The sequence below is a fragment of the Peromyscus maniculatus genome, chromosome 15, assembly GCF_049852395.1.
Source record: "Peromyscus maniculatus bairdii isolate BWxNUB_F1_BW_parent chromosome 15, HU_Pman_BW_mat_3.1, whole genome shotgun sequence".
Taxonomy (NCBI): Eukaryota; Metazoa; Chordata; class Mammalia; order Rodentia; family Cricetidae; genus Peromyscus; species Peromyscus maniculatus.
The window spans coordinates 37,394,807-37,420,291 of record NC_134866.1 but is presented as its reverse complement, the minus strand read 5'-3'; the positions used below and the strand labels follow the sequence as shown (position 1 = coordinate 37,420,291).

The 25,485-nt window shown below is 40.0% G+C and overlaps 1 protein-coding gene across 1 annotated transcript; it reads right to left on the bottom strand.

The window, feature by feature from the left end:
* Window positions 1-17,426: 17,426 nt before the first annotated feature.
* Mrps30 (mitochondrial ribosomal protein S30) lies at window positions 17,427-24,535 on the bottom strand. Its single transcript, XM_076551869.1, has 5 exons — window positions 23,930-24,535; window positions 22,442-22,587; window positions 21,742-21,847; window positions 19,868-20,044; window positions 17,427-17,795 (listed from the first exon to the last, which is right to left on the bottom strand). Exons 1-5 carry the CDS (start codon window positions 24,498-24,500, stop codon window positions 17,479-17,481), a joined length of 1,317 nt encoding a protein of 438 aa, XP_076407984.1. The 5' UTR covers window positions 24,501-24,535; the 3' UTR covers window positions 17,427-17,478.
* Between the last annotated feature and the right edge of the window lie 950 nt (window positions 24,536-25,485).

Genomic DNA, 25,485 nt, shown 5'->3' with positions numbered 1-25,485 from the left:
TATATATGCTACATCAACCTCAGGCTTCTACATATATGCACACACAGGCACCAGCACATGTTCATTCACACATACGTGAATATGCATACACATATGCACATCACATGTACATGTAAAAATATCCCGGAGTCTACACTTCGTCTCCACACAACATTAGTTATTTTGTGAAGTTTTCTACCAAATCAAGAGTCCTCATCACAGCAATGTAGAAATAAATGTAATCAACTTCTGTTAATAACACAAACAGCATTTAATCTTGAAATATTGCTATTCCATTTATTGATACCTTGAAGAGTTTTTGTTACTGATAACTTGCATGTAAACATAATTTTGTTTTAAACTGGGAGTTGTTAGTAATTTTCATTAATAACATGGGATCCTTAAATTGCTGACTTATTGCCAAAGAACTTCACTGCAAGCAAGTCAAATGACCTAAGTTACATCCAGAAGTCCTGCCATGAAACATGCTAGAGCTGACTTTGTTCCCCATAGACGAAAAGAACAAGTGGAATGTCCAAACATAGACAGACAGGGTTATTAAGAACTGAGAAGCAGAGCACAGCCTATTTAGGTACAATTACTGTCACCTTTGACCACAGAGCCACCTTTGACATGAGAAGAGTAGGATAAGAAGAGATTATTCAGGTGAGGCATTCATAATATGGAACCACAGGATTTTCTGCACACATATATTTCAGAATATTTTGTACCATGACATATGCTAGTCACCCTTAACATGTCTGAAGTAAATGAACAAGAATAATTACACAGGTTTTCAGGTTTGTCTTTGGAGTTCCTTAGGTATGCCACAATCACACTCTGTACAACATTGTCCTGTTGAGATGGTTCACAGGGTAATTCGGATTTATTCTGGCTGCTTACTATGATAGTTAATATTGAAAGTGCCTCTTTGATGGCCAGTCTTTCTCATGAGAACAGAGTTTCTATGCAGAAAGGAATCATACCTTACTCATTATTGTAACCATCGTCTACAACGAATCTGCAAAGCGTTACTTGTTAGATCAACTAGTATTAGTACTACCTAGGAGGAAGGGAGATGGGTAAGGAGGAAGGAAAGAAGACAGGCAGAAGTGAAGCAGGGGTGAAGGAAGAGAGAAAGGAAGAAAGGGAGGAGGGAAGAGAAGGAGGAAGAAGGTGATGATGGAAGCCTTGTACTAACTTTATTCACAAATATGTAGGGGGGGGGGAAAGTCTGAAGACATAAATTTTCCTCAGCGTTTGAGACTTGTTATGTAACAAGTATTTTTCTCACCAAAGGTAAGAACAGACACCGCCTACATTTTCCTCTAGTAGTCATTTTCTTTCTCGCATGGGAAAATTACACATCAGAGCTCCCACACAGAGCCTTGCAAAAGAGAACAAATATGATATACAAAGCATTCTGATGATTGTAGGGGGAAAGGTACAAAAGACACAGGAGAGATAATAAATGTGTTGATGTCTATAATTTATTGCAATGGGGTGACAATCCACTGTAGTTGAAAGCTGCATTTCCCCCTAAAAGGTCAATATACTTAAATTAGAGAATTACATTTTAAAAATATTCTGACTACTTGTGAGTGAAGCTGTGAGGGATTCAATCTGTTTGTAATACCAAAGTTTGTAAGCCAAACATCACTGAATGACAAAATTTTATCTATACCTGTTGAATCTAGGACCAAGAAACATAATTCAGGGAATATATCATTGAAGTTTCTATGGGTTAATTGGGCAGAGAGTTTCAGTCTATGCAAAAGTCAAAGAATGGGTCAAAGATCAAAGTCAATCTGAACTCTGTCTTAAACCCCTTTTTATAGAGGTAGAAACAAACACAAAAGTGTAAGGAAGCCAGGCCTCAAGTGAAAAGCCACTCCGCTTCAAGATTCCTATATCATACAAGAATGACAAGTTGTTGATCTAGAGATGAAACCCGAGGTCTTCAACAGCTTGTTCAGAGGCACGGATCTCATTAGATTAAAAGATGTGTACACCAGTTAGATCCTTCTCATTGTGTTGTGAGGACTGAATGAAGGGTAGACCGGAGATGGGAATCTACAGAGGACCCTCGGAAATGCCAGCCGTTGGGTGGTGGATACTGAAATAATGCACAACTCTTAAAGGAGAAAGTCATCAGTGGGTATAAACATCCTTAATAATCTCCAGCATGTAGTGACTGACTGCATATGGAGAGGAAATAAAAGTCAAAAGTGACTCCTGAGCTCCAGATGTAATGGGGCCTGTCTGGAACACCAGAAGTCTAGAAGCTGAGAGAGGAGTCCTGCAAGTTGAAGGAAAACCAGGACCACACAGGAGTTCTAGGCCATCCAAGGCTAAACTGCAAACACCCATATCAAAAAAAGATCGAAAGAAACAAAAACAACAACCACAAACAAAGATCATAACTTTTCTAGAGAAAGACTACAAACGACTCTTTGTCATTGAATCTAGGATCCTGAAAAGGCAGCTGATGAGCCCCATCAAGGGCATGCTGTTGGGGAATATTATTTTAAGGTGTGTTACTTTTGATTATTTTGCATTTGTTTAACTGGGGAGCTGTGTTACTGTGCCTGTGTAAAACACCTGATGGTCTAATAAGGAGCTGAATATAGCTAATAGCAAGGCAGGAGAAAGGATAGGTGTGGCTGGCAGGCAGAGAAAATATACAGGAGGAGAAATCTGAGAGAAGGAAGAAGGAATGAGAGAGGAGAGAGGACTTCAAGGGCCAGCCACTCAACCTCCCAGCTACACAGACACCCAGACACCCTACAGCCACACATGGGGTAAGAAGGAAAGAAAAGGTATACAGGAATAGAGAAAGATAAATCCCTGAGACCAAAGATGGGCAGGATAAAGCTGGCTAGAAACAAGCTAACCTAAGGCTGAACATTTATAATTAAGAATAAGCCTCCAGGTGGTTCTTCTGGTCTCTTTTCCTTGTCTCCTCTCTGGGGTGCTGGAGAATCACCTGAGAATGCTTTACCCATTAAACCGGGGCTTTTCTGAAGAAGAAAAAAAAAATAAGCCTCCGTGTGTGATTTATTTGGGAGCTGGGTGGCAGACCCCCCAAAAGAGCAAAAACAACCAACAACAGCATGCAGAATTTAAATGTGTTTGTGGGACTAAAGAAATGTGTACCAACCCATGGAATTTGTCTTGTGAAGAAAATTCAAGTTACACAAGAGTTTGATAGTTCCTTATAAATATATGAGTTCTGAATCCCTTGGCTGATATGAGAAATGTTTGAGATAGTTTAACAAAGCTATCATCTCAGGTTGTATAGTGTCAAAATCCAGCAACTTACCTGTGAAGTTTGTCAAAAAGAATGGTTCACAAGTTTTTGGATATTTTTTTCCTTTGCCAAAATATCTGGGAAATATGAAGTAGTCTTACTAACATTGAATGCTAATGAAATAAGCCACTTTTGGCAATGTGGATAACTTATATTTCAGCAAAAAGAGGCACATCCAGAGAGATCCAAAGCATAGGTTGCAGAAAATACAGCGCCTCAAAATAAGACATGGTCTTCTTTGATAACCAAGGGTTCATAGGTTTCTAAAGGATTTAGGGATGTGATTTCTAGACTAGCAGGATTTTACAGCCTTTTGTGAAGTTGATGAACCTTTACCTTACACACATATATGTCTTAGTTTACAAAAACTTAACACCCTCATTTTGTTAAATATAATTCATATTTTATTTCAAATGCTGAAAGTATCAATTACTACTCCTTGAATAAAATTAGCTTTAAATTACTTAGCTGAAAAGATGAGATCATTTAAATCTTTTTTTAAAATTGAGACTCCTTTATGCTTAATACAATGTGATGGAAACAGTGACACTGTTTTACATTAAAATTGAATTTGTTTTAATTTTTTGCTTCATATATGTGACAATGTCACATGAAAGAAAAAAAGACTAATGCTGAGTGTCATTTACCCAAGAGTGGGCCTGACTTATTCAGGAGAATTTTGGTCTTTCTTATTCTAATCAAACAGTAGTCTAATACAAAAGATGTCTACTCTCAGAGAAAACAGTCTAATCTAAGACATTCTAATGTCTAAAGTCTAAAGGAGGCAGTCTTGAGCCAAGTCTACTCCCTCTGCATGTTAAAAAGTACAGCAAATGTGGTAATGAAAAGTCATGAGAATCTTTGTCTTAATTATCTTTTACAGGGGTCTCATGAGGGAGAAAACTGTTTCATTGGCCCTGCTGACTCAGAAGAGCACATAAAGCTATGGTCAGTTATTGTCAAGTTATACCCACATGTTTCTCTAATGTATTTGGGGGAATGGCCATTACTCTTAAAGCCTTCCTGCTTCTAGTGAATGGTCTTAGACATGGTCACAACATGTCACACACAAATACATTGTTCTGAGTCAGGGGCATGAAAGAATCACAAAGGAAAAGTAGAGAACATGGTCCGATCAAAGAGGACAGTAAGATTGATTACAGTGTTTTTCTTAAAGGTCGGTTAGTTCTGAGCAGAGTGGTCCCTGTCAGGGATTCTTACAGTCATGGCAAATTAATGGTAGAGAGGAGGGCTCCAAAAACAATAAGAAGATGGACCGCAGAGAAGCCTCTTGAGTAGGCCTGGCTTAATTAGAAACAAGAGCCTTCTACAAGCAGCTTCTCTGGGAAAATAAGACAGAGCCAGGCATCATCATTTCCCTACTGCTTTCTAATTTGTCTTAAATTTCAAACAATGAATCCGAAAGTTTTGGATATATGTTTGACATGAAGAAGTGGGGTCTGTAGTGTCTTTAATCTTGGTGAACTTACAACAGCCTTTGCACATTGGTTATAGAGGAAGAGACACCCTAAACATTCCGAGGCTAAGTCAGGAAAAGCCTCAGTTCCTTCATTAGTTCTGCCTAGGTACTTGTTTTTAGAGTGCTGATCCTCATGGAAAAGGCCCACTACCTGAGCATAACCAGACTGTGGGAAGTTTTGGCCCCATGACGATGCTTTGCCTATGATCTCAGGCCAACAGCCAGCACCAGATTCCATACATATGAGTGAGGACAGCTCAGATGACTCAAATATCTATATGTAAAGTTACTTCCAATATTTGATTCTTCCCAGCTGGGCCCCCAGATGTTGTACAACAGAAATTATTCTCTCAATAGGCTTTGGTAAGCTCCAATCAGATTTAAGTATTCATACTGTTCCACTGTGTGGGATAAATACATAGGATTTCCCACAGAAGCCAGCTCCCACTTAAATGGTTTATTACTTTCCCTCAAGTCCAATGCCTTCCCCATTGCAGAAATTTTATCACTTTCAAATATTTAAAATTTAATATTACTACATCTAATGAGCTTGAAATTAATAATTTGTAACCCTGTATCTCCAGATTATTTTTATTAAAGTTCTTTTTTTTATCATATATAGAAATGACATATTACAAATACCTGATACAGGAGAGCTACCAGAATTAAAAATTGTGCTTCCACAAGCCCAGCTCTGGGCTCCATCCCCAGGGAATCCTTAGTGACTATAAATATAGGACAAAGAGGACAGATACAATAAATGACCTCCATTCCTTATCACTTGTTTTAATGCATCCACATTCAGTGCTTCCCCCCTAGAGGAAACAATTCCTTTACTAAAAATATAACCTCTTCTCCACAAGATCTATGTGGCTCTGCAAAATGTCTGGCAGTAAGAAAAATGTCCCACAGCACCAGTCACAAATCCATTTGTCTAGGATGTCAAGGGAAGACAAGACAATGCTAACTGATAGACTTATTGCACTCTTTTTTTTTTTTTACTAACCACAGTTAGAGACTGTGTGGATCAACTCAAAGCATTAGTGTGCTGCTCTCAGACCAGAGCATGGAAACTGAAGTTCTGCTCTTGACGATACTAACTACCTAATCTTTGGATACACCCGCTGCTGTTGTCTAAACTCTAGCTAACAAGGAGTCCATGTGTTTTTGAAAACTCACACTGTTTTGACAGGAGATGCTGACTGAACAGCTGTGACTCTCTGTGAGAAAGTAAAGCTAGAGGTCAAAACGAAATACCAAATTGCTGTGCACAGAGAACAGAAGAGGGGGGATAGTGAAGAATGGCCAAACAGGTGGCACAGTGGTGGGGGAAACAGGAGAAAAGGAGGCGTGGAGGTCTGGCTTCCCAAGAAAAATGTCAGCCTCCACTGGCGCAATGACTTAGTTCCACCGTAACGTAAGGGGAAAAAATGTAGTGTCTGGGAAATAGTTCATGACATGGAGGAGAAAGGATTCAGTCAGAAGAATTATTTTGAGGCTTATGGCATTTCATTCTCAGCATGACAGCATGACCTGGATGTATCTTGTGCTGTTTATCACATGTATTTTTTCATGGTGTATAGGCCATTAGTTTGGGGGATTAAAAACTCATTGTTTACCAAAACTGCTTTAGTAATGCTCAAGTTTACAAATAAGTGTGGAATAAGGATACACTGTATATTTAGACATGAGTTTGACTTAATTGTGTTAAATAAAACTAGTAAGCCAAATCTGATTTGAAATTAAACACTGAAAATAATCCAGGCATTTCTTCCATGTAGCTAATTTAAAATTTTATACCAAATTCTCCACTCTCCAAAGGAAAGTGGGGCACCCTGTTCTTACAAACCACTTAAAATTCCTGGAAGTTTATCAAATAGGAAATTAGCTTTATAGGGATAATGAAAGACATAAATGGGAATTTCATAAAGTGATAACTAAAAATCATAAACTGTGATTTCCTCCAATAACTTTTTAAAAAAAAATTCTCAAACCCCTCACTTTTAAATTATTGTTTTGGTATTGGATACATGTTGATTGTGTCAACAAGCATGTCAAGTATTGATGAAGCAGTGTATGAAGATCAACAGGCATTCTTAGTAAGAGTTCTTACCTCACTCAGAATAGCTAAGATCAAAGACAGATGCTAGTGTGAATGTGAGCAAAGGGAAGTGCTTGCTTCACCTGTGGTTGGCGTGCAATCTCGTGCAGCCATTAAGGAAATCAGTGTGGAGAATTCTTGAGAACCAAAAAACCGATCTGCCACATTACTCAGGTATGCCACTTTTAGTTCTACCCCCAAAGACGCTATATCTTACTACAGAGATACTTTCTCACCCCGGTTCACTGATTCTCTATTCGTAATATCCAGGAAATTGAAATAGCCTGGATTTCCATCAACTAATGAATGGATAGTGAAAAAAAAATGTAGTATATTTACACAATGTAATATTATTCATATGTTTAGAAAAATGAAAAGATAAATTTCTCAAGTAATTGCACGAAGCTGGACACAACCATTATGGACGAGGTAACCAAGATCCACAAAGACATGCTTCCCTCTCATGTGTGGGTGTTTGCTTTGATTCTTTAGATATATGTGCCTCGTTTGAAATGCCCATAAAGGTCAGAAAATTAGTATGGAACTAGGGGAGTATGGGCTTTCAAGGGAGGAGAGAGAGAACACAGTAAAATACAAAAAAAGAAGAGTGCAAAAGGAAGTGTAAAATGGGCTGGGAGGTGGGCTGGAAGAGTAGAGGAGCAAAGACGGAGCCAGGAAGCTATCATTAAAGACCATATGAAAAAGTTACATAAATCCTGCTGTAGATGCTTCCTAAAACAGAAATATATGCATACATTAAAAATATCTAAATGGAGCAACAGTAATATTACTAGATACCACAGAGTGGCAAATAAAAAGGTCAGTGCCAGGAATGGGTTACTTCTATTGGAGTTGTTGGCCAATAATGTCACATAGACCCCCACTATTACAGTCTATTGACATTGATCTTAGCTATCCTCCAGACCTCAATATTAAGGCTCTTTTTGCCTGAGGACACCATCTACTTGAGTTACAAAACGTGGAATACTCAAGCTGTTAGTGACCTAGAAGCTTCATACCTACTGGCTAGCTTTCAAAGAACTGGAAAGTAGTATGTAGTGCACCAAAGGAGAAGAGTAACTATCAGTCTTACTCAGCTGTACGTCTTGCAAGCAGAAATAGTGGATAATCTGCCAAGACGTGTCTTCTGGTGCAGTAGTGACAGGAATGTGATGGGAGTCATCAACCACCTTCCAAATGGATTAAAGCCCACTCCACAAGATGGCGTACCCTTGACATACATGGTCAAGAACCTAGGGCTAGACGGGTCATAGGCCCTATGGGAGAATGTACTATTACTGTGCTAAGGGGGCATAGTATTAAAGTTACTGCTAACGATACCATTTGATACAATTAGTGCACATTTCAGTCCTCACCAGAGGAATGCCTTTGTACAGTGGATAGCGATTAACACAGACACTCATAATTGGTCAAAGTCAGTGACTGAGGAGGGCATAGCCATACATGGGGCATCTATCTATATCACAGTCCTTCCTTGCAATGCTTAGGGATCACTGTGGATGATGAGCAAGATTGTAAGAGCAGAGGTGGGAGATGACTACAATGAAAGAAAAATGGTTTGCAGGACAAGATTAGGCAGCTGCACATATGAACTCACAGTGGTTAGAATAGCATACCCACCACTTGTGTTAAGGTCAATCCAGAAAAAAAAATTCCGACGTGGAGAAGGAGACGCAGTCATGAGGCCCCATCTGTCTGAGGAGCTATTGGTAATGGATAGCTGCAGGAGAGGGAAAGTTAGTTTTCTTTAAGGGTGTGACCCTTGGTAGGTAAAACATGCTCTAGTGGATGGCCACACATCTAACAATGCATAAACAGAAGAAATTAGACTCAATGGGTTAAGAAAAAAAAATAAGGAAACAAAGTTGGGTTGGTATAGAACTGGATATATCTGGAGTTGGGGAAAGGGGAGTAAATATGATAAGAATACAATTTCTAAAATTCTCAAATGATTATCAAAATGTTTTCAAAATATCTAGCTAAAACCAATGGTTAAAAACCATGAGAAAACAGATTTAAGCTCAAATAAACATGATATATTTATCAGGAACTACAATCAAGAAAGCATCAGCCATGAGTGATAACACATCTTTATCTTCCAAGCACTGAACTTTGGTCCAAATGTTTCGGAGGATATTCCACTAAGTGGTGGGTAGCCTATGATGGGTGTTAAGATTTCCTTTTATTCTGCATGTTTCTGCTGTAACCTCAAGGGATATGGTTATGTATAAAATGTATGAAATGAGAGCTCACCTCTGAGAACATCTAGTGAAAGAGGAAGATGGACCAGCTTAGCTCCTTAGCACTTAACATCACCATTGGGAGTTCTAAAACAGAAACTTTCAACAGTGTTAGCAGCATATTACATGAGTCATGTGAGGCTTAAAGTGATTCATCTTGTTAAGAGGATTTTAAAAGATTTCCTCATCCAATTCTCTGAACTTATAGGAGAAAGTAAGCTCAAGAAAAATAATATATTGATCTAAAAACCATCATTTAGGTAGCTAATGATAAAAGAAAGAATTCTATCTCGACTTTCAGATTCAGCTACCACACAGATTCTAAAACAAAATTAAGCTTATCTAATTTTCTTAATACTGTTATTTAAGTGACATTTAAAAGTCTGAGTTCCAAAGGTCAAAAGAAATTATACTTTACCACAAGATAATTGTATAGATATTTTTATCTTTTAGAACTTTGAAAATACAAGGTTCCTTTATTTTTCCAGTTATGAATCACACGCAGGTGGTAAGATATGGAAATCTTACAAATATGTTTAAAGTCAGAATTTAATTATCCAAGTGCTTGTGAACCATCCTCACATTAAATACATTCACACCCACACTAACTAATCTTATATAATTGTCATGCTTGGATTTTGTTATAATGGAAGATAATTTTAAGTCTTTTTCTCCTGTAAATGACTGAAATTACTATAGTAATTCCATGCTTATAGAATGCTTTTGATTTATAATAGTATAATAATATTAATATTCATTCTCATACTAAATACCTCCAAATCATTGTTTGTACAATACAAAAATTGATGACTGAGAAAAGTGCTTATGGAGATGAAAATAAAACCTGCATCTGTAGTATGATTTAAAAACTACATCAAAACAATTCAAGGATAGATTTATGGAAAGCTTAACAGCAAGAGATTCTCTTCCCCAGTTGTCTTTTTCTTCAAATATTCTAGAACAATCATAGTTTCATAGCAACAGAGTCTGTGATCCAAAAGGTTATAGGAGAAAATCAAAATCAAAACTGTATGAAAAGTTGATTTTGTAAATGAAATCATCCATTTTCATTTTCAGCTGAACAGGATAAAACTCATCATCGTTTGAAACAAGCAAGTATAAATGCTATTAGATGTTACAAAGAACGCTGCTGTAAAGTGTTCCTGTATCTGCGTCTCCTGGAGAGCCTATGATAAAATGACTAGATGTCCTCAGCATGTTCTAAATGAACAGGAATGTGAGTGTTGGCTGCTTTAATGCCAATGTAATACCTGGCACTAGGAGATATGCTGGCCATATGTTTCCCTTCCCTCCCACCTTCCTGTGCACGTATTTGAATGATGTGGAAAGTTTCTGGATCTCATTCAACCTGAGTCCAGCTGGAGATCTTCAAACCAGTTGCAACGGATAGGAACATCATGTGTACAATCATTTCTTTACAAGACATTATAATGATGTCGTTTCTAGAGGACTTTGCACAGCAAGGTTGCCTGTAGCTAGGCTTTTCGAACTTCTATTCCTGTCCACTGCTATTTGGAACTGTTCCTTCAGACATGGTTAATTCTAAAGAAAGCTTGTAAACATTAAAGAGATTATTTTTCTATGACAATCAGTCTGATTAGAGGGCCTAATACCAGGTTCATCGGTCCAACGAATTCAGGAAGGTGCACACAGGAGTGCTGTTGAGACCTTTACAGTGCACAGCAAGAAATATCCTAGCTAGGTGTGCTTGTAATGAGGGAGCTGGGCATAGATTTCATATGAAGGGTTAGGACATCTGCTTATGGGCCAGAACTAGGTGCTACATGTATTTCCACATACTGGACAGCCAAGAACCTAAAGCAGTTTCTCACCACACTTAAGACTACAGAGAAAACATGTAGTTGCTCCTATGAGAATGGTCAAGGTATTCTATTTCTTTGTCAAGACACACAAAGTAGGGGTGAAGGGGATAATTTACCAAGGCTAATTTGAATGTTTGCAAACACCATCTTTCCATAGTCAACGTCAGCTGAAAACTGACCACTTGTTTCATTAATGAAACTGCAGTTCCAGAAATAAATGTATATGCCATGAAAGTCCTTTGCAAAAGAAAATAATCCATGCAACCTAGTCATTTATAAAAACATTATCACTGAATATCCATAGGCACATTATTAATCAACGTTGAAAATACTGAATGGCAAAACATACAGAGCAGCACAGATTGGGCATGCTGGGTAGCCAGAATGAGTGAAAATCCTGAATACAGTTAAACCCTCCATTTCTTTCCATTAGAAACACTCTCTGAATAGATAGGCTCCTCCACCCACTTAATGAATCCTCATTTAGCCTCTGTCCGCACATTCCCATTGCTTCTAGGCATAAGTAACAGCAGAGTGTTAATTAACATCTATGAAAAAGAACATTAATTCTAGAAGTTTCATTCTTATTCCCCAGCCATATTCTCTTTAATTATAACATTTTGGGGGAGAAAACTCCCCAAATCAGTGGCACTCTCTCTCTCTCTTGGCCATACCATTGTGTAACCCCTACTTCTTGGTTTGAAATTGGACATAGTGACTTGTTTTTTGACCACTGGTCTTGTTAGCAGACTCTGTACAGGTTCTCTGTACAGAGCCCCAGAGAGGGAGAAGCTGAAGGTTATCTCCAACCAACAGCGAGTGAGCTACTGAAGCCCCCAATTTAACCACCAGTGAGCAAAAACACAAACTTACAACACATTTCTCATTGGAATTTCTGTGAAACTTAATGATCATTGTAATGTATATTGTTAGAAAATGGATTCTGAAGCCCCACAATTAACAGTAAAGGTTGGGTCTTGCTAGCAATAATGCAAGCTCCAAACAGGAAATTAGGCCATGGCAGTCATAAATCCAATGTCTTAGGAGCAAAACATTGCACAGAAGTTAATAAGGTAGGTCCAATGATGTTAGTTAAAAAGGAAGGAAAAGTGGTGGACACTGTGACAAACCAGTGTGACGTACAACCCACCACAAGGACCCAGAGCAGCCAATACCCAGATCCTCTCCAGTGTTGTTGACATGTAAGAACATAAATGGGAAATTGTCAGTTCTTTCACTCTTTCAAGAAAATCTGTGAATTTGGGTTGGGTGCTTTATAATTCCTCTATAATTCTTTACTCTTCAATTAATTAAAACACTATTAAATAACAATGAAATGGCATGACTAAAGATTAGTGGCTGACCTAAATTATCCTTGTTTGACGTACATTCAAGCTATAAATCTTGCCCACATTCTATTTGTATGATTAATAAACTTCTTGAAAGATTTCAGAAGATCCTAAAATTCATATTGTTGGTTTGCAAATAAAAGGCAAGTTTTATATGACTAAAGATCCAAAGACATATTTCCCAGAGGCTAAACCCAATGGAAACTGACCTAAAGTAATTCAAACCTGGAATTCAAGTAACTAAAAAGTAGAGCTAGCTCATTTGAAGCAGGTTGCTTATTGAGGTGCATACGGACATACAACTTTATAATCACTCCAAAATAAAGAATAATTTGTCTTTAATGTTTTCTTTTGTTTTGCTACCTAAATGATCTTATCACCAAGGACTGAGAGAAAATTTCATTTACATTTTCCTAATATGCAAAAGGTTAGTATACATATACGGGATCTCTTATTTACCAAATTAGATTTCCCATCAGTTTGATTTATTTCTAGAAAGTTATTACTGGCATTCTTAACCCAAAAGCAGATCCTTTAGGTAATTATAAAAATAAACAATGGGGGCTGGAGGGACGACAGCCCAGGAGTTAAGAGCACTTGCTCTTCCACGGAACCTGAGTTTGATTCCAAGCTTCCAAGTCAGGTGGTTATTGTAACTCCAGTTCCTGGGGTCCAAGACCCTCTTGTGTGCTGTGGGCACTCACACACATGGCAAACACATACAATTCCACATGCACATAAATACACATTTTTTAAATGGGGAGGAAAGGGAAGAAGATGTAACTATAATATCATCTTTAAAAAAAATAAAAGTAAAAAAGAGTAATAAATCATTGGGGCTGACCTGATAGCTCAGCAGGGAAAGGCCCTTGCGGCCAAGCCTGCCGAACTGAGTTCTAGCCTTGGAATCCACAAGGTGGAAGGAGAGGCCCGACTTCAAATTGTCCTCTGACCTCAATATGCGTGCCTTAGGGGTGTGTAGGAAATTTTAAAATGCATTTCCAAACACAATGAAATTATTTAGAGGCGAATTTGGCATGTTAACAGCTCCTGATTGGAGTTCTCCCAACAAAGTTGTTTCAGTCAGGGGTTCATGTTGCTGAGGATGGATGACCTTGAACGGCTAATATTCTTGCCTCCACCTCCTAAGTGGTGGGATGGCAGCATGTGACATTAGACCGGGCAAGGCTGCTTCTTTTTAAAATGAAGTTATTTTCCTAATTACAAGATGTTTTTCCTGAGAAAATCAGAAAATTATGGAGAAAATTATCCACAAGTTTACTCACTCAGACCAGCTCAATTATAATGATGTATGAAGATAAAATTAAAGACAAACTCTAATTTTGAATGTGTTTATATCTAAGTGCCCACAATTTGACGCCATCTAAGGGGACTAGATAAAGAAATGTGGAGACTAGAATAAAACCCAGAGGTATGCAATATTTGAAGAAAGTAGAGGAAGACTAGCCAGGGGGAATGTGTCAGGGAAATAAGAGTTAAGAATGTGTTACCATCAAGGTCATAAAAACTTCCTTTTGAAGTAATCATCAAAGCTACCCAAACTGTGTGGCAAACTGAGTAAAACACTGCCTGGGGTGGATCCACATGGAATCTTATTTCTACCTATGCTGATAAAGCAAGGTCAGAGAAAGCCAAGTTGGACTGGACATATGGTACTGTGCCTCCTAAGAATCTACTGCAAAACTATTCAATTAGCGAGTTAGCTTTACAAAAGAAATGCACAGCAAACAAACACTAGCCATTTTGAACTGGAAAAAAAAATGTACTCACAATTACACAAAATCTCAAGCATTAATGTGTGAAGAGCTACATAAAGACCTAAAACTTTTTTTTTTTTTTTTGGTTTTTATTATTATTATTATTATTATTATTATTTTACAACACCATTCAGTTCAACATAATAGCCACAGAATCCCCTGTTCTCCCCCTCTCGCCCACCCCTCCCCCCAGCCCACCCCCCATTCCCACCTCCTCCAGATCAAGGTCTCCCCCGAGGACCGGGGTTGACCTGGTAGACTCAGTCCAGGCAGGTCCATTCCCCCCTCCCAGACCGAGCCAAGTGTCCCTGCATAAGTCCCAGGATTCAAACAGCCAACTCATGCAACGAGTCCAGGACCTGGCACCAATGCACAGCTGCCTCCCAAACAGATCAAGCCAACTGACTGTCTCACCCGTTCAGGTGGCCTGATCCAGTTGGGGGCCCCTCAGCCTTTGGTTCATAGATCCTGTGCTTCCATTCATTTGGTTATTTGTCCCGGTGCTTTATCCAACCTTGGCTTCAACAATTCTCGCTCATATAAATCCTCTTCTTACTCACTAATTAGACTCCCAGTGCTCCACCAGGGGCCCAGCCGTGGATGTCTGCCTTCAGATTCCTCAGTCCTTGGATGGGGTTTATGGCACCACTATTTGGGTGTCTGGCCATCCCATCACCAGAGTAGGTCAGTTCCTGCCGTCTCGCGACCATTGCCAGCAGTCTTTTGAGGGGGTATCTTTGTGGATCTCCGTGGGCCTCCCTAGCTCTCTGCTTCCTCCCCTTCTCACCTTCTCATGTGGTCTTCATTTACCATGGTCTCCTATTCCTTGTTCTCCCTCTCTTTTCTTGATCCAGCTAGGATCTCCCACTCTTTCCCTCGACTGTCACCCTTCATTGTTCCCACTCATGACCAGGCTATTCATGTAGATCTTGTCCATTTCTCCATGTCTTTTTTTGGGGTCCCGTTTTCCAGGTAGCCTCACTGGTGATGTGAGTAGCAGTCTAGTCATCCTTGTTCCACATCTAGCATCTTCCTATGAGTGAGTACATACCATATTTGTCTTTCTGAGTCTGGGTTACCTCACTCAGGATGATTTTTTCTAGATCCATCCATTTGCCTGCAAACCGTGTGATGTCGTTGTTTTTCTCTGCTGAGTAGTATTCCATTGTGTATATGTGCCACAATTTATTTATCCATTCTTCAGTTGAAGGGCATCTAGGTTGTTTCCAGGTTTTGGCTATTACAAACAATGCTGATATGAACATAGCTGAGCAAGTGCTCTTGTGGTATGATTGAGCATTTCTTGGGTATATGCCCAGGAGTGGTATAGCTGGATCTTGGGGGAGATTGATTCCCAATTTTCTAAGAAAGCGCCATATTGATTTCCAAAGTGGTTGTACAAGCTTGCATTCCCACCAGCAGTGGAGGAGAGTTCCCCTAGTTCCACATCCTCTCCAGCATAAAGTGTCTTCAGTGTTTTTGATCTTAGCCACTCTGACAGGCGTAAGGTGGTATCTCAGAGTTGTCTTGATTTGCATTTCCCTGATGATTAGGGAAGTTGAGCAATTCCTTAAATGTCTTTCAGCCATTTGGGATTCCTCTGTTGAGAATTCTCTGTTTAGTTCTAAAGCCCATTTCTCAATTGGACTGTTGGTCCTTTTGATGTCTAATTTCTTGAGTTCCTTATATATTCTGGATATCAGTCCTCTGTCAGATGTGGGGTTGGTGAAGATCTTTTCCCATTCTGTAGGCTGTCGCTTTGCCTTGTTGACCGTATCCTTTGCTCTACAAAAGCTTCTCAGTTTCAAGAGGTCCCATTGATTGATTGTCTCAGTGTCTGTGCTACTGGTGTTATATTTAGGAAGTGATCTCCTATGCCAAGGCATTCAAGACTATTTCCTACTTTTTCTTCTAGCAGGTTCAGAGTAGCTGGATTTATGTTGAGGTCTTTGATCCACTTGGACTTAAGTTTTGTGCACGGTGACAGATATGGATCTATTTGCAGCCTTCTACACGCTGATATCCAGTTATGCCAGCACCATTTGTTGAAGATGCTTTCTTTTTTCCATTGTACACTTTTGGCTTCTTTGTCAAAAATTATATGTCCATAGGTGTGTGGGTTAATGTCAGGGTCTTCAATTCGATTCCATTAAGACCTAAAACTTACTGATATAAAAAGGCAGGGCTGAAGAGAGTGCTCAGTGTTTCCGAGCCCTAGCTGTTCTTCTAGAGGACCTAAGTTTGAGTCCCAGCAGCCAAATTGTGGCTAAATCAGGAGCTCCAGAGATCTGATGCCCTCTTCTGGCTTCTGCAGGCACTATATGCACATAGTACATAGACAAACATTCAGGAAAAAGATATGCAAATAAATATTAAAAATATATAAACAAGTGATGTCAAACCTTGAGCTAAAGAAACGCTTAGCTCCCGTCCATTCAACATGTATTGAATGCCTACATCTGATTCTAGATTCTCCAAGTGAATCAGTGAAGAAAGCACCCCAGGGTCAATGCTGGCAGCCTTGCTTTGTCCCAACAGGGTACCACTTACACATCCCACTGGGATTGATTAATTAGATTCTACCATTAAAGTATCCTAGTCATATTTTCTAATTTTCATTCCTTTTTAAATAAAGATGAAAAAATATTAAAGCCTTAGTTTAAAAGATTGTGTAAAACAGCAGCCCTATTTTGAAGAATGCTGTAAAACTCTCATTATTAACAATTAAAACCAATAAAGGATATTTAATGGTTTTAATTTTATTTGTATGAGTATTTTGCATGCATGTATTTATGCCCATACGTGCCTGGTGCCTCAGAGGTCAGAAGAGGGTACTGGATCAGGACATGCAGGGCTGTAAGCCCCATTTAAGTGTAAGTGATGGGAATCAAATCCAGGTTGTCTGGAAGAACAGTTAGAAACCCCCTCTCCAGCTCCCCACTGAATTACCTTTTAAATACTACAATACAAGGTATTAAAGATAGCCCAATACTGTTATTAGTGATATGTAAATCTATTTTTCCTTTTAAAGATGTATTTAGAGAAAGGAACAGACACATGGGAGGAGGGAAGGGGGGATTGAGGGAGGGAGGGTGGGACATGTGTGGAGGTCGGAATACAACTTGCTAGAGGGCTCTTCTTCCACTCAGTGCCTCCTAAGCCATATCAGTTGAACCACCTTTAAATCACCATCATTACATCTAAAACTAAACCTTTCACTAAAGAATCTGAAAATTCAAGGTTTAATGATCAGTTAACACTGATTGTTAACAATGATAAGAAACATTGTTTTTCAAAAAAATCAATGTGTTTAATAACTGACAGTTACAGAATTCTTAAACGATTTTATTTTTCCTCTGGTGAAATGGAAATATCCTCAAGGTCCCAGATCAAGTGCTTTCCCCTGGCTTCCCAACAGCTGCGTCGTGTCTTCTTGCGGTTTATTTAGAAGAAAGTCAACTATCTGCAGGAGAACGTCATCATCAAAGCCTTTCACATCGTTATCTTCCACTGTCTCATAAAGAGGCTTACTCTGTGTCCCCCAACATATATTCTTACGAGGGTTATTTTGATCAGCCTGTACAGTCAGTGCCAAAGTATTTAACTGGTAGCAGAAAAAAGAAAAATATTTTCCGTCTGTGATCACGCCCTGGGAGACAAAAGGTCGAGTAACATCAGCTTCGCTCCAGAATCCTGCAGAGGAAAGCAAGGCGGGGCTTTACACACGTTGATCTGTTTTCCCAAAACAAAGCACACTGGAGGGTAGCAAAGCCCCCTGAAAACTCTGACTTACCAAAGCCCTGAGATGTCAGTTTCCCTGCTCCTGCCAACTCTACGTTCTTTCTGTATTAATGTTTCCTCCCTTCTAGAGTCCCCCAACTTCTGATCCGTCTTTTTCTACAACTTTAACCTTTAATAGCTTCCAACACTCACTTAGTAATTGAAGAAGTTTTACCTATATGAATCCTCCTGCATCTGATATCAACTTGATGGCTTTGAGTATGCTTGGAAAAGTCCACACCAGCACCATGTAAAACCCAGTATCCATTATGACCATTTATTTTACCAAATATAAATACATACACACGCTCTCCAAATCTTCGGGAAAATTCTAGGGTTCTATGGTTTCAACACCATGCCCTTGGAGAATCCAGTGTGTTTTGAATGTTTTGAAAGAGGTTTAAAGAATTGCTGTCATTGCCTCCGGTGTCTCGGGTCCTAAGGTTCCAGGATGTCTTAACACCTTATCTACTCAAGTTTTCTGTCTGGTTCTTGTCCTAGACTGACAGGTTTAATACTTTTATGTATACTGCCATAGCCGGGATCAACTTACCATCTCCACATGTATAATTCACATTTAGTCCTTCACGGAGACATCTAACAAATGTTATTGCTCAGATGCAGTAGGTAACAGTTTACAGTTCATGAGCAAACAGTGCCACTGGAAGGTATCGCTCACCCTTCCTGACGATCCCAACCCCACCTCCTACCATCTTCCCTTCCTAGTAAAGAAATACAAGCCAATAATGAAAGCATAAAGTTGAAATGCATACCTACAAATGCAAAAGGAGACTCTAGTAAGAACAATCTATATGAAAATTCCTCCTAGGTTATTGTACAGAATTAATCTAGTTCATATTTTTGTAACTTCAGGCTTTGCAGCAGAATCCAATCACCTCAGACTGGACTCGGAAAGAACAGGATCTGCTTGGCAATGCCAGTCCTTGGTCCAAACTCTAGCCCCGAAAGACAAAGTCCTACATGATCCAGTTTCTCCCTCCTGGCACGCTATGCCATTGCACAGCATTCTCCTTGCCCTTTCTTTACCGGCCTCTACAGATCCAGCCTCTCTGCCGTTCCTTAAGTACTTCAAGCCTGTTCTCACTGCAGAGACGTTTTCAGCTATTCCTCTTATCTCAGTGTGTCTTCCTTAGACACTGCATGAACAGCTCATCCAGGTCTGTCTGAAAGTCATTTCTGGACATCTTCCCATAATGACTGTATTCAAATCAATTTTACCTCATACCTCACTTATAACCACCACCCAAAAATCATTATACTTCTTATGCTGGTATACTTTTCTCATAACATCACCACTCTGAAAGGAGTATATGATTATCTTTCATTCTCCACTGCATTAAAAGCTGCAAGAGAGTTAGCTCTGTCTGTTACTCAACACTGTCTTCAAATCTAACAATGCTGACACAAAAAGTATTCAAGGCCTGGTGAGACGACTTGGTGGGCAACATGCTGAAGACCCAAGTTCGATTCCTGGGACCCACATAAAGGTGAAGAATACTCAATCCACAGAAAGTTGCCCTGTCGCCTCCACATGCCTGCTGTGGCCCACATGCCTCATTGAGCACATATGCATCTACTGAGGGAGAGCTTCCTGATTGGAACCTTGACTCCGGTATCATTTCCTTTACTACCTCGAGAACTTTACAAAGTGAGAAAACCTACAAACATTTGACTTACTCACTAGTAGTTTTTGAAATGTTTGAAAAAAACACTAGAAAATGCTTTTGTCTGCAAAAGAAGTAATCACAGTAAAAGATCAAGAATATTCCTCATGTGTACTTGCAAATTTCAAATGTAAAATGTATTTCATTATGGGTTTTTAAATAACTGCATTTTGTATCAATGTAAACATTTCAAAATGTTCAGCTCCAGGCTGTGTCCTACCTAAAGAAGGCAATCTGAGTAATTCTATTCTCAACAGGTTATACTTTCAAGAAGGAAAACTGCCCTAACACTGGGCTTACCTTGGTACATAGCTTGAGCTCCGGTCCAAGCGAAAAGACTTGCAAGGGCATTAGCTCTAAAAACAACTTCCACCTGCTCAGCCTGGTTTAGTTTTAGCAGCTTTTCTCTATGTAAACGGTCAGGTAACAAATGAAACTGGGTGTGACCATAGCAGCAGGGATCTGCTGTTTTTGAGCCTAATGGGAAGAAGAACATTTCAGATGAAATGACAGCAAGCAGATGCCCGAAGGCATGGGTTAGCGTTTACTTCAAGCACATCTTCTTCAAGCATCATATGCCCAGTACTCAAAATACATAAATGGAAAGAAATGCCTTACTTTTTTTTTTTTTTTCTGACTATGGTTAAGTTACCTGAAAACAATTCCCCAACCTGCTCATTATTACAAAGCTCACCAGGGATCAAAATAAGCCAGAAGGAAACATACAGAAGGCATTTAGAATTCTTCATTATTTAATTTTGTCAAGACTTTCGGTCATTACTAAGAGCTGCTATTGCAGTAGCCCTTAGCGTGTATACTCTATGAAGGTCCAGGGAGTGAAGGGCTTGCGGTGGAACCTAATGACTGGAGTTGAATTCCTGGAAGCCACAGTGCATTAGGATGTACTCCACAAGTCACTCTCTGACCTCCATATTTGCCCTGTGGTACCAATGCCCCCACACTCATAGTATGCACACACATTCACAATAAAAAATAAAACAACAAAGAATTTCCTTACAATTAATGCAATAGTACTATCTTTGTTCATTTTATAAAAAAAGATTTTTATACTACATTTCTAAATAAAAAAATAAGAAGCTCTCTGGGCAGAGTGCTTGCCTAGCACGCAGGAACTCTTCCTTGATTTTGAGCAGACATAATATTGGCCTGGTGGGACATGGCCCTCCTCTAAACTCAGCAACAGGTATCTGGGGGCAGGAGGGTCTGCAGAGTCTCAAGGCTACCTGTCACTCCACAGTGAGTGTTAAGGTAGCCAGGAACAAAGAAAGTAAAGAAAAAGAGCAAGAAAAGAAAAAGAGAAGCAAAACCCGAGGATAAAAAAGGAAGAACGAAAAAGAAAAGGAAAGAGCTAAGGCAGAAAGGACTGGAGGTCTGGCTTTCATAAACACTGACGTGCTCCATTTCATTGTGAAAGTAGTTTCAAAAAAATTCCCCCCTCACTGAGACCAAGTGGCTGAGAGACAACTAATAAAACGGCCCAGAGGACTAACATAATGCTTTCTTAGTCTTCACTGGGGCATCTAGGAACTAATAAGTATATGGAAAGGACAAAAAAAATCGAGGTGCGCTAGGGCAGACATGAGGCCTGCTAGTGCTTGAACTCCCAATGTATTAACTACCATGTGTAGAACAAACAGGTTGCTTCAATAAAATGCTATTCATGATTCCAAGTCCAGCTCTAAACCTACAAAATACAAACTACTTTTTTCCATATAATAAAACAAAAGGGCTTAGCAAACATAACAATTTTTAAAGGTTAAATGTTGCTAATTCAGTAGACACAACAAAACGTTCAAATGAAGACTCAAAGTTTTCTCCAATTGTCATGCACTTTACAATACCTTGAGATTATGAACAATATTGCTCATTGCCATCAAATTTTTTAGTTTTCAAGAATTAAATCTATGCTGGGTATGGTAGTATACACTTCTACACTATGGAGGCAGAGGCTAGAGGGCTCCTGCCACAAGTTCAAGACCACCCAGGGCCACACAGTGACTTCAAAGCCAACTGAGCTACAGAAACTCTGTCTCCATCAAAAACAATAAAATATAATAATTCAAATTAAATTAAATTCAAACTAAAGTTAAAGCATGCTTTTACTTTTCACATTTTGAATACATTTATGGATCGATATGTAAGGAGAAACTTACCAGTAAATATGGAGTTTTCATATTGCCGTTTGAATAATGGAAGCTTGTCTGGTTTACATTTCATAACAGGGATTTCTACAGGAATGGAATAATCCAATGGAACAAACTTAAAGAATAAGAAAACACAAAGTGAATTCAGAAACAATCATATCTATTTCATTTACAATTTATCTTAGATTTAACATTTTTTCAATGAATTATTCCTTACAAAATGATCTGATTATAGAAGCTGAGAATCTCTGAATCAAAATGCTAGGGACTAGAAGTGTTTCAGACTTCAGTGTATACACAGTCTGTAACATCCATAGAGTCTGCAGGATGGGCATTCCCAATTCAAAACTCTGAAATTTTCTGAGTTCTGGAGTGTTTCAACTACATTGTTTAAAGAGCAGTGTTCACCTACACTAACATTTACTGATGGGCCTAAAGTGGTCACACATAGAAAAAAATTTTAAAATCCCGCTGTCATATACAATCATGAGTTGATTTTACCACACTGATGCCTTACATATTTAAAATTATTTGACCTTCATAGAACACACCACAATCAGAAAGTTGAAAAAGATTCCAGTTGAGTTGTCATCATAAAACAAACATGGAAGGCAAGATATCTACCCAAAATACCTCATCATATTCACCTGATTACCTGATTGGACTATGGCAATGCTTACACCTCACACCAACAGGTACAAAACCTTACCTCAGGGAGTTGCTTAGATATTCTTATCTGGTTGTGTGGTTTATCATTTATTTGGTATCTTAAAGCATCAATATGACCTTTTCGATGACCAGCAGGAATCCTTTCTTCACCACGATGCCAGTAAAAGTCAACAGGGCGCTTATAATCTATCAAAAGAGAAAACTGGTTATTGATTAACTTGGTCACACATGTTAAGACTGGCATGTCTAAAATATATACATATAAAAATTACAGTGATGTTAGGATCTGGGTTACAGCACTCAAAACTTCATTATGATAGACACTATGATTAACAGGGTTACTCAGTTAATCAAGATGCTCACCAGAATATAGTGAGACTGTTCTATGAAGCACTAACTTCACTTTTACCATTACCCTGAAGAGTACATGTCATTCCAATCACTACCATTTTATACAAGAAGTGTGATCTGAACAAAGTTAAGCTTTCTAAGCCACCAATGGTGAGTAGTCAAAAGTTATTGCGTTTTCTAACACCACTTCCTTCATAAATGAGGAAGGGAAGTAATGAGCCACTACAAGGTTCAGATCTACACACATTTACAGCCATGGCAGAATTAATTCAGTGAATAGTAAGACACCCTCTGGACCATAGACATAAATGAATTACAAACACATTATCGGCTGGGGTGTAGCTCATGATAGAGTGTATTCTAGTCCTTGAGTTCAATCCCCAGCACAACCATCCCATCAGACACAAACAAACAAAAACATGATTTATACATGACTTTTCATGTCCACACTGAACAAACACAAGTTTCAGTTGCCTGGGTCTAAATCTTAACCCCTAAGCCTACCAGATATTGGGTGGTAAGACTCTAGCAACGCTTAACATATGTCTCTTTAACTCTTCATTTATAAAATGAATTCATGATATCTACTGTGTTACTGTGAGGATTAATTAGTTGCCATTTAGAAAATTTGGAAAAAGGACAGAGTAACTGTTAAGAAAAGGTTAGGAATTTTAGCCAATATCTATTATTTAACCTTCACAATTCTATGACCAAACAGTATTACCCTGACTCTCTCAACTTGAAATTAAGGCAAAGTACCAGAAGCTGATGTTTTAAACAGTATTACCCTGATTCTCATCTTGAAGTTAAGGCCAAGTAAGAGAAGTTGATGTTTGACCTAGGTCACCAGCTTTCCTGGGGAGGAGTCAAAAGACAACCCCAAGCTGCTTCCACTCAAGAACTTTTGGCTGGGCAGACAGAAACACTAGGTGAAGGCAAGGACCAGTGATGAACTTCAGCTGAGTCTAAACTTGTAACAAGCAGTCGTGGGCAGGGCAGGGCAGGGCAGGGCAGGCCAGGCCAGGAGGAACTTGGACTGTAAGTCCCAACGCATTGAGCTCGGCTAAACCAGCCGGGAAGCCTGGAAGCCACAAGGACAGGAACAGCAGCAATCCTCCGCAGGCCTGCCCCATGCCGTCCCCACCTCCCCCAGGCTGGGCGGGAGTCCCAGGCTCACCGAGGGCCGCGGTGGTCAGGACCGGGTTGAGTGGGGCGAGCAGGTTCACCAGAGTCCCCACCAGTTGGTCCAGGACCGGCGAGGCGAGGGCCTGGCGTGGATTGAAGAGGCCCCGGCTCCGGCCACGCCGCAGGTAGACATGCTCCTGCAGGATGCAGTCGCAGGCGGCGGCGCGCAGGGCCGCGAGGTCGAGCGACGGCGGGGACCGCACGGGCGCGGGCGGCAGGCCCGACAGCAGCACCGTCTTGGTGAAGCCCTGGTACCAGCGGTCGGCGTGCAGGGCGAAGGTCTGCGGGTACACCACGTACTTCTTGAACTGCATCTTGGTGAGGATGCGGATCTTCTCGTCCGCCGACGGGGCGGCGTGCACCGCCGCCTGCCAGCGCTGCACCCGCCGCAGCCGCGCCGCCTTGCTGTCGGCGGTCAGGGAAGCCACGATCGGCGGGTACCGCGCGGCCGCCGCCGCCGCCTCTGCCTCGCTCCCCTGGGTGGCCGGGGCGGAGGCCTCCGCAGCGGCCGGGAGGGACAGGCCCCGGCGGGGCACCAGCTTCCAGTACCTGGCCGCCGCCATCTTGGCCCGCCAACCCGGAACCCGGGGGTCAACTTTCGGGAACTGTTCCTGCTCGCTTGCCGTAGCGACCAATCGCGTCTGGGAGACGGGTGCTCGGTGGGTGGGTCGGTGGCGCGCTGCGTCGCTTAGTTTGCAGCCCATCAAACTTGCTCCTAAAGTTTATTCTGCTCTTTTTTTGTTGTTGTTGTTGATGGTTTGTGCGCGACAGAACTGGCTTGTGTCTGCCGTCTTTACACGGCCGATGCTCTGAAGAAAGAAACAATTGAAAGGAGTCGCTGCTTGCAGGTTGTTTTAGGGACTCGCAATCTTCTCACCCTCCCCCACCCAAAGAGAAACTTTAAATCCGTACAGTTCTTAGTTTAATTCGTGTCTCATATCGCCCCCCCCCCGTTAGAATTAGAGAGTGATTTTAGGAAATAACAGCATCTGTTTATTTATGCATGCTAATTTTAAAGGCTATGCCAGCATCACTTACCTGTGAACTTTAGGAGAATAGTTGCATATATTCTTCTCTGATAATATAAGATAATATAATTAATTTTGCAACGAGGAAATGTGTTTTTACTTGAATTCACCGGAGGATGAGAAATACGTGAAATAAATATTACCAAACAATTTGTTTGAATTTTGCTCTGCATTAAACCCATTGTTCGGTATGAACTGATTCTTTACAATAAAGTTCTTGAAGAAAGGATCACTTTATTTTTCAGACTTCAACGACTAACCAATAGATGTGCATAATAGATGTTCAAAAAATACCTCTGAAAAACAACCAAAATCACACAAGATTAAGTTCATTTCAGACAACCCATTTCAGCGACTCATTAAGGGCTAGAATAAGAGTGGTTTTGACTTACGAAAACAATTCTTGGGGATATTGAAAATAAACATTTTGTTTCTAAAAGGAATGTAGGCATATCTTTAAGTTATAACTGATAATGGACTTTATGAAGTTTCAGGTCTATAAAGCAGAAGTTTAGAAATG

Bases quoted from the DNA above. Each gene is read 5' to 3' on its own strand.
- Mrps30 (XM_076551869.1), bottom strand. From the start codon at position 24,500: ATGGCGGCGGCCAGGTACTGGAAGCTGGTGCCCCGCCGGGGCCTGTCC. The intron at 21,848-22,441 runs GTAAGGTTTTGT...TTATTCTTTAAG, and splicing joins TATCTAAGCAACTCCCTGAG to TTTGTTCCATTGGATTATTC. The intron at 17,796-19,867 runs GTAAGCCCAGTG...TTTCCTCTGCAG, and splicing joins AGCTCAAGCTATGTACCAAG to GATTCTGGAGCGAAGCTGAT.